This window comes from Oncorhynchus clarkii, chromosome 19, assembly GCF_045791955.1.
Source record: "Oncorhynchus clarkii lewisi isolate Uvic-CL-2024 chromosome 19, UVic_Ocla_1.0, whole genome shotgun sequence".
Lineage (NCBI taxonomy): Eukaryota > Metazoa > Chordata > Actinopteri > Salmoniformes > Salmonidae > Oncorhynchus > Oncorhynchus clarkii.
Genome location: NC_092165.1, coordinates 13939259 through 13955519, shown reverse-complemented (window position 1 = coordinate 13955519; position 16261 = coordinate 13939259). Strand labels below are relative to the sequence as shown.

The 16261-nt window shown below is 43.0% G+C and overlaps 1 protein-coding gene across 4 annotated transcripts in view; it reads right to left on the bottom strand.

The window, feature by feature from the left end:
- The window catches only part of LOC139374734 (teneurin-3), a 320057-nt gene that overhangs the window by 114474 nt on the left and 189322 nt on the right, over positions 1-16261 (bottom strand). For 2 of the 4 annotated variants that reach the window (XM_071115856.1, XM_071115857.1), the window contains exon 4: positions 12657-12895. In XM_071115856.1, coding sequence (XP_070971957.1) covers positions 12657-12895 — 239 coding nt within the window. Of the gene's footprint in view, positions 1-12656; positions 12896-14665; positions 14765-16261 lie in introns of those variants that run through there. The other 2 variants (XM_071115855.1, XM_071115858.1) reach the window with 2 other exon arrangements.

Sequence of the window (16261 nt, the reverse complement as noted above, 5' to 3'; positions counted from 1 at the left end):
CTACTCTAGCCAACCTGTTACCTGTCCAGCCTGCTCTCTCCCAGGTATAACTCTACTCTAGCCAACCTGCTACCTGTCCAGCCTGCTCTCTCCCAGGTATAACTCTACTCTAGCCAACCTGCTACCTGTCCAGCCTGCTCTCTCCCAGGTATAGCTCTACTCTAGCCAACCTGTTACCTGTCCAGCCTGCTCTCTCCCAGGTATAACTCTACTCTAGCCAACCTGCTACCTGTCCAGCCTGCTCTCTCCCAGGTATAACTCTACTCTAGCCAACCTGTTACCTGTCCAGCCTGCTCTCTCCCAGGTATAACTCTACTCTAGCCAACCTGCTACCTGTCCAGCCTGCTCTCTCCCAGGTATAACTCTACTCTAGCCAACCTGCTACCTGTCCAGCCTGCTCTCTCCCAGGTATAGCTCTACTCTAGCCAACCTGTTACCTGTCCAGCCTGCTCTCTCCCAGGTATAACTCTACTCTAGCCAACCTGCTACCTGTCCAGCCTGCTCTCTCCCAGGTATAACTCTACTCTAGCCAACCTGTTACCTGTCCAGCCTGCTCTCTCCCAGGTATAACTCTACTCTAGCCAACCTGTTACCTGTCCAGCCTGCTCTCTCCCAGGTATAACTCTACTCTAGCCAACCTGCTACCTGTCCAGCCTGCTCTCTCCCAGGTATAACTCTACTCTAGCCAACCTGCTACCTGTCCAGCCTGCTCTCTCCCAGGTATAACTCTACTCTAGCCAACCTGCTACCTGCCCAGCCTGCTCTCTCCCAGGTACAACTCTACTCTAGCCAACCTGCTACCTGCCCAGCCTGCTCTCTCCCAGGTATAACTCTACTCTAGCCAACCTGTTACCTGTCCAGCCTGCTCTCTCCCAGGTATAACTCTACTCTAGCCAACCTGCTACCTGTCCAGCCTGCTCTCTCACAGGTATAACTCTACTCTAGCCAACATGTTACCTGTCCAGCCTGCTCCAACCTGTTACCTGCCCAGCCTGCTCTCTCCCAGGTATAACTCTACTCTAGCCAACCTGTTACCTGTCCAGCCTGCTCTCTCCCAGGCAAAAGCCAACTGAGCACCTAAGTACTATTTCCAGGAACTCCCTTCAACTAGGAATGTTCCATCATGATAGCCCCAAAACACATTTCTACCATAAATTAGTAATTGCCCATGGACATATATAATAAACAACGGTTTTACATAAACACACACACACACACACACACACACACACACACACACACACACACACACACACACACACACACACACACACACACACACACACACACACACTTCAATAACTTGTGCCATAACTTCTACTTTAAGTCACAATACACATTCATGAAGTAATTCACCCCGGCGACAATTCATCACTTTGGTTATTCCCGTCAACCAATAAATGTTCCTCAATGACTCGTAGACTAATTTGCCTCGTGCGTCATGCACACCGGCACTTCAACAAGGACACGGCGCTTCAGATAAACACACGAGGTCGGTTAAATGATACGATTATACTCTATCAACACTTAGGTTGTAATTCTAGTCACATATTTCACATTACTGGAGTATGTACGTTTAAATGGGCAGCTTTATACACGCTGGAAACGTTGTTGACAAGTTACATTGTTTTAGTAAGTGGCGTGCGCAACAAACACTCCACTTTGGCGCCTTAAGTCAAAGTATTGCTGGCAAACGGAATGCGCTACTCAATCCCACATTGTCTTTGGTTTCAGGACTCTTGACTTTGCCTTGACGAGATACAATAAAGAGTCTTTCTTCAACCAATCATTTGTTTCAGTGTCGTTGTCTACAAGTCATGGACATGTGCACCATGACACCATCTAACCAAGGTTTCAGTCTCATGCTTCCAAAGCAGGGAAAATATGGGATGTCACGGTTTTCCCGGAATGATTCCCAGGGCCGAAATTCTATGAATGAGAAATCAGGCAGGAGAATTCTTCCCAAAACTCTGGAGAGATGGGAGATGTGTTAACACACACAGGACTGGGAGAAGAGCCCATTGAGATTTCGGCCGTTTTTTTCCCGCTGGAGAAAAGCGTGTGTGTGTGTGTATGTGTTTTTTGATGGTGTGTGTGTGTGTGTGTGTGTGTGTGTGTGTGTGTGTGTGTGTGTGTGTGTGTGTGTGTGTGTGTGTGTGTGTGCATCTGTTGTTGCAGATGGGTCTGCATGGCCCCAGGTGAAGATAGTGAAGAGTGAATGGGAGATAAGGAGAGCTGGTGTGTGAGGGAGAGACAGGTGGGAATTGGCACACACATGTACACAGACCTGTCTGTCTGCCTGTCTGTCTGCCTGTCTGCCTGCCTGCCTGCCTGCCTGTCTGCCTGCTTGCCTGTGTGTAAGAGCTGTCTGTGTATACGTGTCAATCATAGTACCCACAAGGAGAAAGCAGATGCTTTTGACAGACCATGCTTTCTATTAGTGTCTAGGGAGGCCAAATGCATGTGTGAGAGAGTGTGCGGGGGTGTGTGCGTGTACATGTGCATGTGTGTGTGTGTAAACTACTGATGGTCTGCTCTATTTGTTAGCCCATCCCTCTGCCATGTTCCTTACACTCTCAAACAATCACAATAACCACCACAACAACCATAACAACAACAAGAACCACAACAAACCCCACCACAACCATAACAACCAAAACAACAACCTCAACGACAGCCATAACAACCTCCAAAACCACAACAACAACAACCACAACAACAACAAAAACCACAACCACCGCAACAACCACAACAACCACAACAACCACAACAACCACAACAACCACAACCACAACCATGTAAACTTCTCCAGGGAGGTTCAAGGCCACGATTGATTTCAGCACCTTTCACAAATCATACCCAGTTCTGATTGGTCCATTCTCAAGTGTTTGAAGCACACCGTGTTGCTGTCCTCCTTTTGCACTATTCATGCGTTTGTGTTGTTGTCAGTCCTGAATTTGTTTTTCACCCGAAAATAAAATGTCCCCAAAGCAACACAGCCCGGTAAAACATTCAAACACAATCAAATGTTTATTTGATTAAAAAAAAAAACATACAACAATGAACTATCCTATTCAGTGAGAAAGAAAGAACAAAGGTGAAACAGAGCGAGAAATAGGAACTCACTCCTAGCATAAAATAGTCTAGCATCTAAATGTTGCATTTAAAAGTAGGCCATGATAGGAAGAAGTCATGCATTTCTCTCCCATCTCTCAGTTACACAACTGATGACATAACCAGTAAAAGTGATATCTTTCCTCCCAGGTCTCTTTGTAAATCCAATGTGTCTGAAAGTGTTCCTCTGTATATGTGAAAAGCAATGCAGTATTTATGGGTGGCTGGGGAGGACGAGAGTGTTTTCAGGGTTGGGGGGAGAGAGAGAGAGAAAGAGAGGGGGGAGAGAGAGAGGGGGAGGGGATGAGAGAGAGAGAGAAAGAGAGGGGGGAGAGAGAGAGGGAGGGATGAGACAGAGGGGGGAGAGAGAGAGGGAGGGATGAGACAGAGAGGGATGAGAGATAAGAAAAATCTCTGTGTGTGTGAGTGTCTGTGTGTGTATGTTTGTGTGTGTTTGTGTGTGTGTGTATGTTTGTGTGTATGTGTGTTTGTGGGTGTTTGTGTCTGTATGTTTGTGTGTGTGTGTGTGTCGCTCTCCTTGGTTGCTGTGTGGACATGTATAGACTGAGCAGACAGGATATTGGATCACAGATACCTGCTATTCCCCCCTAACACAGCTACAGAGAGAAATGCATGCTTTATGAGTCTCTATTCTCCCCTAACACAGCTACAGAGAGAAATACATGCCTTATGAGTCTCTATTCTCCACTAACACAGCTACAGAGAGAAATGCATGCCTTATGAGTCTCTATTCTCCACTAACACAGCTACAGAGAGAAATACATGCCTTATGAGTCTCTATTCTCCACTAACACAGCTACAGAGATAAATACATGCCTTATGAGTCTCTATTCTCCACTAACACAGCTACAGAGAGAAATACATGCCTTATGAGTCTCTATTCTCCACTAACACAGCTACAGAGAGAAATACATGCCTTATGAGTCTCTATTCTCCACTAACACAGCTACAGAGAGAAATACATGCCTTATGAGTCGCTATTCTCCACTAACACAGCTACAGAGAGAAATACATGCCTTATGAGTCTCTATTCTCCCCTAACACAGCTACAGAGAGAAATGCATGCTTTATGAGTCTCTATTCTCCACTAACACAGCTACAGAGAGAAATACATGCCTTATGAGTCTCTATTCTCCACTAACACAGCTACAGAGATAAATACATGCCTTATGAGTCTGTATTCTCCACTAACACAGCTACAGAGAGAAATACATGCCTTATGAGTCTCTATTCTCCCCTAACACAGCTACAGAGAGAAATACATGCCTTATGAGTCTCTATTCTCCACTAACACAGCTACAGAGAGAAATACATGCCTTATGAGTCTCTATTCTCCACTAACACAGCTACAGAGAGAAATACATGCCCTATGAGTCTCTATTCTCCCCTAACACAGCTACAGAGAGAAATACATGCCTTATGAGTCTCTATTCTCCATTAACACAGCTACAGAGAGAAATACATGCCTTATGAGTCTCTATTCTCCATTAACACAGCTACAGAGAGAAATACATGCCTTATGAGTCTCTATTCTCCACTAACACAGCTACAGAGAGAAATACATGCCTTATGAGTCTCTATTCTCCATTAACACAGCTACAGAGAGAAATACATGCCTTATGAGTCTCTATTCTCCCCTAACACAGCTACAGAGAGAAATACATGCCTTATGAGTCTCTATTCTCCATTAACAACGCTACAGAGAGAAATACATGCCTTATGAGTCTCTATTCTCCATTAACACAGCTACAGAGAGAAATACATGCCTTATGAGTCTCTATTCTCCACTAACACAGCTACAGAGAGAAATACATGCCTTATGAGTCTCTATTCTCCACTAACACAGCTACAGAGAGAAATACATGCCTTATGAGTCTCTATTCTCCATTAACACAGCTACAGAGAGAAATACATGCCTTATGATTCTCTATTCTCCCCTAACACAGCTACAGAGAGAAATACATGCCTTATGAGTCTCTATTCTCCATTAACACAGCTACAGAGAGAAATACATGCCTTATGAGTCTCTATTCTCCACTAACACAGCTACAGAGAGAAATACATGCCTTATGAGTCTCTATTCTCCCCTAACACAGCTACAGAGAGAAATACATGCCTTATGAGTCTCTATTCTCCCCTAACACAGCTACAGAGAGAAATACATGCCTTATGAGTCTCTATTCTCCATTAACACAGCTACAGAGAGAAATACATGCCTTATGAGTCTCTATTCTCCCCTAACACAGCTACAGAGAGAAATACATGCCTTATGAGTCTCTATTCTCCCCTAACACAGCTACAGAGAGAAATACATGCCTTATGAGTCTCTATTCTCCCCTAACACAGCTACAGAGAGAAATACATGCCTTATGAGTCTCTATTCTCCCCTAACACAGCTACAGAGAGAAATACATGCCTTATGAGTCTCTATTCTCCCCTAACACAGCTACAGAGAGAAATACATGCCTTATGAGTCTCTATTCTCCATTAACACAGCTACAGAGAGAAATGCATGCTTTATGAGTCTCTATTCTCCCCTAACACAGCTACAGAGATAAATACATGCCTTATGAGTCTCTCACTATGTCCCAAATGGCACCTATTCTCTACATAGTGCACTACATTGGGCCCTACGGGCCCTGGTCAAAAGCAGTGCACTACATAAGCAATAGGGTGTCATTTGAGAATCAGCCACTGTCAGAGTGTGTTGAGTGGTCATTCATGACAGGCTCTAATATACTGTCTATTGCTCCTCCTCAACCTTAAAGCTACCAGCATTTGGTGACAGGAAAGTCATAGTCCTCTGTGCCGAAGTACCATACAAGGTTGGTGTTGGTGTTAAATTTGTTACATTTATTTACACTTTGCACACACTCACGGTAATGATAATGAAAACACTTTGCACACACACACACGGTAATGATAATGAAAACACTTTGCACACACACACACACACACACACACGGTAATGATAATGAAAACACTTTGCACACACACACACACACACACACACACAGTGTCAACTTTATGGCCTGATAATGAAAACACTTTGCGCACACACACACACACACACACACACACACACACACACACACACACACACACACACACACACACACACACACACACACACACACACACACACACACACACACACACACACACACACACACACACACACACAGTGTCAACTTTATGGCCTGATAATGAAAACACTTTGCACACACACACACGCAAAGTGTTTTCATTATCAGGCCATAAAGTTGAGCCATAATAGAATACATGCTTGAAATAAGTCAAATTAAAGCTGCACTCTGGGATCTTAAGCACAACAAATTCCTAACATATTACCCAAATTTAACTTGGAACATATCATACAAATTGCAAAATTCGTAACATATTGCATAACAATTGGATGACGTAGTACACAAAAACCGACCACTTTAGGCTTGTGATACACACTTTAGAGAGTTCATCTTTAAGTGTGTGTGTGTTTTAAAGTTAGTGTGTGTTAGTGTGTGTGTGTTTTAAAGTTAGTGTGTGTGTTTTAATGTTACTTTGTGTTAGTGTGTGTGTGTTTTAAAGTGAATGTGTGTTAGTGTGTGTGTGTGTTTTAAAGTTAGTGTATGTTAGTGTGTGTGTGTGTGTTTTAAAGTTAGTGTGTGTGTGTTTTAAAGTTAGTGTGTGTGTGTTTTAAAGTTAGTGTGTGTGTTTTAAAGTGAGTGTGTGTTAGTGTGTGTGTGTTTTAAAGTTAGTGTGTGTGTGTTTTAAAGTTAGTGTGTGTGTTCTAAAGTTAGTGTGTGTTAGTGTGTGTGTGTTTTAAAGTTAGTGTGTGTTAGTGTGTGTGTGTTTTAAAGTTAGTGTGTGTTAGTGTGTGTGTTTTAAAGTTAGTGTGTGTGTGTGCGTGTTTTAAAGTTAGTGTGTGTGTGTTCTAAAGTTAGTGTGTGTGTGTGTGCGTGTTTTAAAATTAGTGTGTGTGTGTTCTAAAGTTAGTGTGTGTTAGTGTGTTTTAAAGTTAGTGTGTGTGTGTGCGTGTTTTAAAGTTAGTGTGTGTTAGTGTGTGTGCGTTTTAAAATTAGTGTGTGTGAATGTGTGCGTGTTTTAAAGTTAGTGTGTGTTAGTGTGTGTGCGTTTTAAAATTAGTGTGTGTGAATGTGTGTGTGTTTTAAAGTTAGTGTTTGTTAGTGTGTGTTAGTGTGTGTGTGTTTTAAAGTTAGTGTGTGTGTGTTCTAAAGTTAGTGTGTGTGTGTGTGTGTGTGCGTGTTTTAAAATTAGTGTGTGTGTGTTCTAAAGTTAGTGTGTGTTAGTGTGTTTTAAAGTTAGTGTGTGTGTGTGTGTGTTTTAAAGTTAGTGTGTGTTAGTGTGCGTGCGTTTTAAAATTAGTGTGTGTGTGAATGTGTGTGTGTTTTAAAGTGAGTGTGTGTTAGTGTGTGTTTGTTAGTGTGTGTTAGTGTGTGTGTGTTTTAAAGTTAGTGTGTGTTAGTGTGTGTGTTTTAAAGTTAGTGTGTGCTAGTGTCTGTGTGTGTTTTAAAGTTAGTGTTTGTTAGTGTGTGTGTGTGTGTTGTAAAGTTAGTGTGTGTGTGTTTAGTGTGTGTGTGTCGCAAATCTCCTCATAACTGTGTTCATGGTCTCATGAATTCTTCATTAAGGTTCTTTCACCTCATTATCAGGACTGACTCCGTATGAGGCGACCACTGAGTAAGCATGTGTGTTTCTCACTACAGAAACACATAATGAGGTTTGTGGAAAGACAACAGTGTCCTCCGCCAAAGCCGACGTATTCAGATAAAAGGCTACAGAGAAACTCAATCTGAGGGTGGATGGTAATGATTGTCCCCTACAGGGAGCCGTAGAGATTAGCTCTCCATATTTTACCATAACTTAGCTTTGGTTGGCGGGGCGCCCTACTGTGGTTCTGGTCCGGACATAAATGTTGGAATGATTGGCGCTGGGGCGGAGTGTGTATGCACGCCACTGCACGCACGGACACACACATACACAGCCCGCTGACACCCCACTGACACAGCAACCATTTCCTGCTGGGTTGGATTCCATCATTAGCTTTCTGGTAGGAAGAGAATGTGTTGTTGTCGCTGCACTGAACAGGTCATTCGGGGTCTTTCTTCCTTCCTTTCAAGCCTACTGGGCAGCATGACATATTAATAATGTATCTTCCTTGGTGAGGATGAGGTTATGTGAATCACTGGCGGTTCAGAATAGCGGATGTGAAGGCATTTGGGTTTGTATTCTGTGAGTTCTAGTGTACAGTTGAAGTCGGAAGTTTACATACACCTTAGCCAAATACATTTAAACTCAGTTTTCACAATTCCTGACATTTAATCCTAGTAAAAATGCCCTGTCTTAGTTCAGTTAGGATCACCACTTCATTTTAAGAATGTGGAATGTCAGAGAATGATTTATTTCAGCTTTTATTTCTTTCATTACATTCCCAGTGTGTCAGAAGTTTACATACACTCAATTAGTATTTGGTAGCATTGCCTTGAAATTGTTTAACTTAGGTCAAACATTTCAAGTAGCCTTCCACAAGCTTCCCACAATAGGTTGGGTGAATTTTGGCCCATTCCTCCTGACAGAGCTGGTGTAACTGAGTCAGGTTTGTAGGCCTCCTTGCTCGCACACGCTTTTTCAGTTCTGCCCACACATTTTCTATAGGATTGATGTCAGGGTTTCGTGATGGCCACTCCAATACCTTGACTTTGTTGTCCTTAAGCCATTTTGCCACAACTTCGGAAGTATGCTTGGGGTCATTGTCCATTGTAAACTTCTGACTTCAACTGTATGTGTGTGTGTGTGTGTGTGTGTGTGTGTGTGTGTGTGTGTGTGTGTGTGTGTGTGTGTGTGTGTGTGTGTGTGTGTGTGTGTGTGTGTGTGTGTGTGTGTGTGTGTGTGTGTGTGTGGAAGAAAGAGAGAGCATTGCATGCACTTATGTGTGTGTGTGCGTGTGTGTCCTCCACACGAGTGTGTCATCCTTCACACTATCTGAGTGACGGACAGGCCCAGAGGCCCATTAGCCTCTGTATTGACAGAGAGAGAGAAGAAGGGGGGGGGGGGGGGGGGGGTTCTGCTCAAGTGCTGCTAAGTGGACAGCAGACAGGTAACATGGCAGCGTCCATCTAGTCGGTCTCTAAGTCTCACAGCTCTATAGTCCACACTGAGGTGTGAGGGCTTCCTGTTCTGTTCTGGACAGCTGCAGGGCTAGATCCATCACTCTGAACTGACTACTACAAACAGTCAACTGGGCTTACTGTTCCTACCCACTGTGTGTGTGTGTGTCTGCAGGCGCAAGAGAGAGTCCAGTTATCTAGCTCCAGTTATCGAGTGTGTTTGAATCAACATGATTTATTTTCCCTCCATTTCTCTCTCCCTCGGCAAGCGGTACCGATCCACCAAGTCTGGAACCAACCATGTCCCTGAACAGCTTCTACCCCCAAGCCATACGACTGCTAAATAGTTAAATAGCTACCCAGACTATCTGCATTGACCCTTTTTGCACAAACTTTTTATGTTACTCATCACATACGCTGCCGCTACTGTTTACGATCTGTCACTTTATTCTTAGTTATATGTAGATATCTACCTCAATTACCTCGTACCCCTGCATATCAACTGGTTCTGTTTACTATCTGTTACTTTATTCTTAGTTATATGTAGATATCTACCTCAATTACCTCATACCCCTGCATATCAACTGGTACTGTTTACTATCTGTCACTTTATTCTTAGTTATATGTAGATATCTACCTCAATTACCTCATACCCCTGCATATCAACTGGTTCTGTTTACTATCTGTTACTTTATTCTTAGTTATATGTAGATATCTACCTCAATTACCTCATACCCCTGCATATCAACTGGTACTGTTTACTATCTGTTACTTTATTCTTAGTTATATGTAGATATCTACCTCAATTACCTCATACCCCTGCATATCAACTGGTACTGTTTACTATCTGTTACTTTATTCTTAGTTATATGTAGATATCTACCTCAATTACCTCATACCCCTGCATATCAACTGGTACTGTTTACTATCTGTCACTTTATTCTTAGTTATATGTAGATATCTACCTCAATTACCTCATACCCCTGCATATCAACTGGTACTGTTTACTATCTGTTACTTTATTCTTAGTTATATGTAGATATCTACCTCAATTACCTCATACCCCTGCATATCAACTGGTACTGTTTACTATCTGTCACTTTATTCTTAGTTATATGTAGATATCTACCTCAATTACCTCATACCCCTGCATATCAACTGGTACTGTTTACTATCTGTCACTTTATTCTTAGTTATATGTAGATATCTACCTCAATTACCTCGTACCCTGCATATAGACTGGTACTGTTTACTATCTGTCACTTTATTCTTAGTTATATGTAGATATCTACCTCAATTACCTCATACCCCTGCATATCAACTGGTACTGTTTACTATCTGTCACTTTATTCTTAGTTATATGTAGATATCTACCTCAATTACCTCGTACCCCTACATATCAACTGGTACTGTTTACTATCTGTTACTTTATTCTTAGTTATATGTAGATATCTACCTCAATTACCTCATACCCCTGCATATCAACTGGTACTGTTTACTATCTGTTACTTTATTCTTAGTTATATGTAGATATCTACCTCAATTACCTCATACCCCTGCATATCAACTGGTACTGTTTACTATCTGTTACTTTATTCTTAGTTATATGTAGATATCTACCTCAATTACCTCATACCCCTGCATATCAACTGGTACTGTTTACTATCTGTCACTTTATTCTTAGTTATATGTAGATATCTACCTCAATTACCTCATACCCCTGCATATCAACTGGTACTGTTTACTATCTGTCACTTTATTCTTAGTTATATGTAGATATCTACCTCAATTACCTCATACCCCTGCATATCAACTGGTACTGTTTACTATCTGTCACTTTATTCTTAGTTATATGTAGATATCTACCTCAATTACCTCGTACCCTGCATATAGACTGGTACTGTTTACTATCTGTCACTTTATTCTTAGTTATATGTAGATATCTACCTCAATTACCTCATACCCCTGCATATCAACTGGTACTGTTTACTATCTGTCACTTTATTCTTAGTTATATGTAGATATCTACCTCAATTACCTCGTACCCCTACATATCAACTGGTACTGTTTACTATCTGTTACTTTATTCTTAGTTATATGTAGATATCTACCTCAATTACCTCATACCCCTCCCTGCATATCAACTGGTTCTGTTTACTATCTGTCACTTTATTCTTGGTTATATGTAGATATCTACCTCAATTACCTCGTACCCCTGCATATCAACTGGTACTGTTTACTATCTGTCACTTTATTCTTGGTTATATGTAGATATCTACCTCAATTACCTCGTACCCCTGCATATAGACTGGTACTGGTACCCCTTGTAAATAGTCACGTTATCTATTATGTGTATCTATTATTACTTGTATAATTACTATTATTTCTCTATTTTCTTTCTCTCTGCGTTGTTGGGAAGGGCCTGTAAAGTAAGCATTTCACTGTTGGTCTACACCTGTGGTTTATGAAGCCTGTGATAAACAACATGTGATTTGTCTCTCTCTACAGCAGAGATCCAACAGAGTGGATGAGGGGGCAGAGAGTTCCTTCCCGCTATAGCTGAATGTAGTGCATGGTGAATACTAATACAGTCAGATTTCTCCCTCCCTCCCTCTCTCACACACACACACACACACATTCTATGAGCAATAGCTGCTGCATTTGCTATCTATCACAGCTAGTCACAACAACTGAATAGAGGCATCGGGGTACTGTGGCAACACACTCCTGTGTGTGTGTGTGTGTGTGTGTGTGTGTGTGTGTGTGTGTGTGTGTGTGTGTGTCAACAATACTCCTCCGCGCCAGCTGGAAACTGAAACTATTCAGGGTTTATAATCAAAGACCTGAGCAATCACTGTGCTTGTTTAAGGCTGAGCGTGTCCAATGTCAGTGATAGGAAATGCTATCGCTATCAGATTGGCATTTACAGCGCTGTCGAAGGAATGTAAACTAAAGCAAAGCGGAAGAGCCCTGGGGCCTTAGCGATAGACAGCTGTGGTTGGTTACTGCTTTGTCTAAACCTTATGTACCCGTTTCATGTGGTAGATGCTAGATTTGGGGGAGTGTGGTTTTAAAACACTGGAAATTACTTTCACAGCTGATCCAACGGTTACCTACATATGTTAGATCTTAATTTGACCAGTATTGTCGCAGCAAAATAATCCTGCAGCAACAGGATTTTTACATTTAGCCCTTCATTTTGACTGAAAAAGGCTACATAAAAAGTGCAATACTCTTAATGTTATCAGTGAATTTGTCAATCATGTAGCTCATCTGCATTCAGAAAATTTTGCAGTAACAAAAGACTGTTCAAATTAAGATCCTACATCTGTATAAGGTATCCACTACAGAGTGAGTGTGTGTGTAGGTGCATACACTGTAGCAGTACTATCCTACCTATGCAATAGCAGAGCAGGACAGACAGCAGGACGGACAGTCCCACGGCGCTGAGAGCAGTGCATCTCCAGGAGCAGTACTTGGAGGACTTCTTGAACTTGAAGGCGGAGCGGGAGAGGGTGTTTCTGGGTAGGGGCCGCGTGGGCGGCGAATAGACGGAGCCCGTTGCCATGGTGTAGCCTGGAGTAGCCGTGCTGAACAGAGGGGTCGTGCCGGTGCCTGTCTTGAAGAGGAAGTGCCTGGAGAAGAGGAGAGGAGAGGAGAAAGAAAGAGAGGGAGGGAGAAGGAGGGTGAGAATGGAGACTGGACAAAGTAGGAGATGGAATGGATCTACATCGGCTACACATTTCTAGCCTGGTCCCAGATCTGTCTGTGCTGTATACCCAACTCCTGGTCATTCTTTGATAAGATCGCATAAACAGATCTGGGACCAGGTTTCTGAGGTTCCCGTTTAAAACAAACAAAGTAACAGCTACAGTAGCAAATGAACGAGACACTTAGTTTAAACAAACAACAAACAAACACTTGAAGGCCTGTGAAGTCTAAAACAAGAAGCATATGAACACGGAACAGACAGAGCATTCCAAAAATGCTATGGAAAGACATACAAGGACTGCGGTTGTATTTTTTAAATAAAAAATCCCCTTCCAGCAGTACAAGTAGGATTACCTAAGAGACCAGCTGGCTTGAGGTAATTACCAAGGTCAGCTATTTTAATCAAATTAATTAGTGTGTGTTTCTACTGGAGACTGTGTGTGTGTGTGTGTCACTGCTCATTGATTGAACCAGGGAGCAAGCCAGAGGACAGAGGGCTTCACTCTAGTTTCCAATCAGACCCTGGAGTGTGTTTGAGGGTGCTTTACTGTGTATATGTGTGTGTGTGTGTGTGTGAGAGAGAGGGTGCGTGAATGCCCTTGTTTGTGTGTGTGCATGAGAATGAGAGTATGTGCGTGAGTGTGGTGTGTGCTCGCACACCCTCACACACACAAGCATACACCACATGCAGGTAAAGCTGTTTCTCTGATTGTGAAGTAGATCTCAGTACATGGAACATTGAGTATGAGTTTGAGTATGAGTATGAGTATGAGTATGAGGGAGAGAGAGAGAGAGAGAGAGAGAGAGAGAGAGAGAGAGAGAGAGAGAGAGAGAGAGAGAGAGAGAGAGAGAGAGAGGATTTGAAGTTGTAGATCCACACCCTGATGGACAGGGATAAGTGTCAGAGTAGCAGAAAGAATGGATATTAAAACCAGGGAAGTGTTTACTTAACCCTTTAAAAATCCCTCAGAGGTGACGTGTCCGTCCTCAATTTAGTTTGCTCCTTCCTCGAGGAAGTAGCTCTCCTTCACCGAAGACAACTACAACCCAACTAAGTGCGGGACAGAACTGACAAACCCATCCCTGTATGTTTTTCAAATGTAAGCTTCCTCTCCCCCCTTTTGTCACTTAACAACCATGCCAAAGCCCAATCTGGATTAGCAAACAGACAGCCAAGGTAAGCAATGCTCCAAAACAGGACTGGTTTAATAGTGTCTTTTGTCTTGCTTTAGACAAGCACACGGACAAGAAACAAGCATGGAGACATCAGACAATGGGACAAACAGAGCTGATTCTAGCTCTAGAACCAGCCAGACAACACTGAGCCTTCCATCCCATTACATGGTAACGTCTTGCTGCTGTGACACACTGGGTGAAGTCCGGGATAAGACTGAGGGAATCTATGTGAGAGGGTTGGTAGGCCAAAGAAGGCAGTACGATTACAAAGGCTTGCATCCCAATAGCGTTACAATACGACCCCAAGGCATGCTTTCTACCCAGTGTCTTGTCTTATAGTGTGTCCCCGATAAAGTTGTGGAAAACAAATGTATATGGGATTGGACATGTGCGTGATGCTAATCCCTCTGTGTGTGTGCTTGTATTCGGCTCAATGTTGCCAGGGGTTACACATGCGTAGAGGAGGACGACAAGCGGAGGGGATGGACACTCGGAGAGACTGAGATGGAGGCACGTACCCATCCCCATAGGCACCTTCGTGGCACGCGGGAGGGAACACATCCATCTCTATCAGGTTGTCATGCCCGTTTTCCAGAACGGCTTGCTTTGCTAATTTTCTACATGAGGGAGATGGAGATACCAGAGACATAACACAATTAGAGAAGCGTGTGTGTGTTTAATCAAAGTGTATTAGTATACAACACAATTAGAGAGAAGGGAAGACTTGAGGAGATCAGTGTTATTGCCGACGTTATTAGTTTTGGCAGCCAGACATGTCGACACACACAGAGCGATGGGGAGATGGTCCCCCTGTGTGGACCTGTCTGGCAGACAGGTGTCACACAGACATGCAGGGTTGGAAGAACACACACACGCGCGCGCACGCACGCACGGGCACACGCAGTTGCGTAAGGACACACACTCTAATTAGGTCCCAAAAGCACACTCAGCCACCTGAGCATGCACACAGGCACACACACCTACACACACACACCTACACACACACACCTACACACACACCTACACACACACCTACACACACACCTACACACACACACACACACACACACACACACACACACACACACACACACACACACACACACACACACACACACACACACACACACATTCAATATACAAGCCGAAGCCCTCGATCCAGAGAAGTGACACATTCGAATTTCATTTCTATCTCTTTGTGTATTTTTCATCTTCACTTCTCTTCCACCTCCTCCCTCCATTTCCACAGCGGCAGTGGAGGAGAGGAGAGGGGGATAGATGAAAAGAGACCGTGGAGGAGAGGAGAGGAGAGGGGGATAGATAAATGTGTGATGATGAAAAGAGAAAGTAGCGGTGCGATCAGAGATGGAGGAGAGTCTTTTATTCCCTCCATAAAGCAGGCTGTTTAAGGCCACGCTGGCAGAGTCAATGTGTTCAATTGAGTTGTGGATAACCCTGTTATATAACCCTGCTATAGGCTCTTACATACCCCTCGCCTCTCTCTTTTTTCTCTGTACTAGTGGTGAGAACAGACAATAAAAGATATTGGAGCCAAACCAGAACAATAGTATTTTATATGTTATTAGAGGGATAATAAGTCTCTCTATTTCTCTAGTTACATGTTTAAATATTTTGTATTAGTTATCCCATTTGATACAGATCCCTGCACTGTTGGGTAGGGCTTGCAAGTTAAGCATTTCACTGTACTTATGCATGTGAACTTAAAACTCTCTCTCTCTCTCTCTCTCTCTCTCTCTCTCTGATGAATTGTCCAGTTATAAGTCTTGACCACACATACCCTGACCTTAGTGACCTGTGCGTCATGGCAATGTAGCCCTCCAGCCCAGACTGACCCTACTGACCTGGCCAAATGGAGATAGAACTGCTCTCTCCACTCCCATCTCACCGCGAAGCACCACTCCAACGTCACGCCACACCCCCGAGGGAGTGTGTGTTGAAAAGAGTGTGTAAGCGCTTACTCAGATACTGCATTTCCTTGTATTGTTTCCTTGTATAGATTTAGATCCACTTTAAATCAAGTTTTATTTAGTTTGCTATTTCCAGATTGGTGTAACACTAAAGTACAGGTATAAAATGTTCGTCTAAAACGGTAT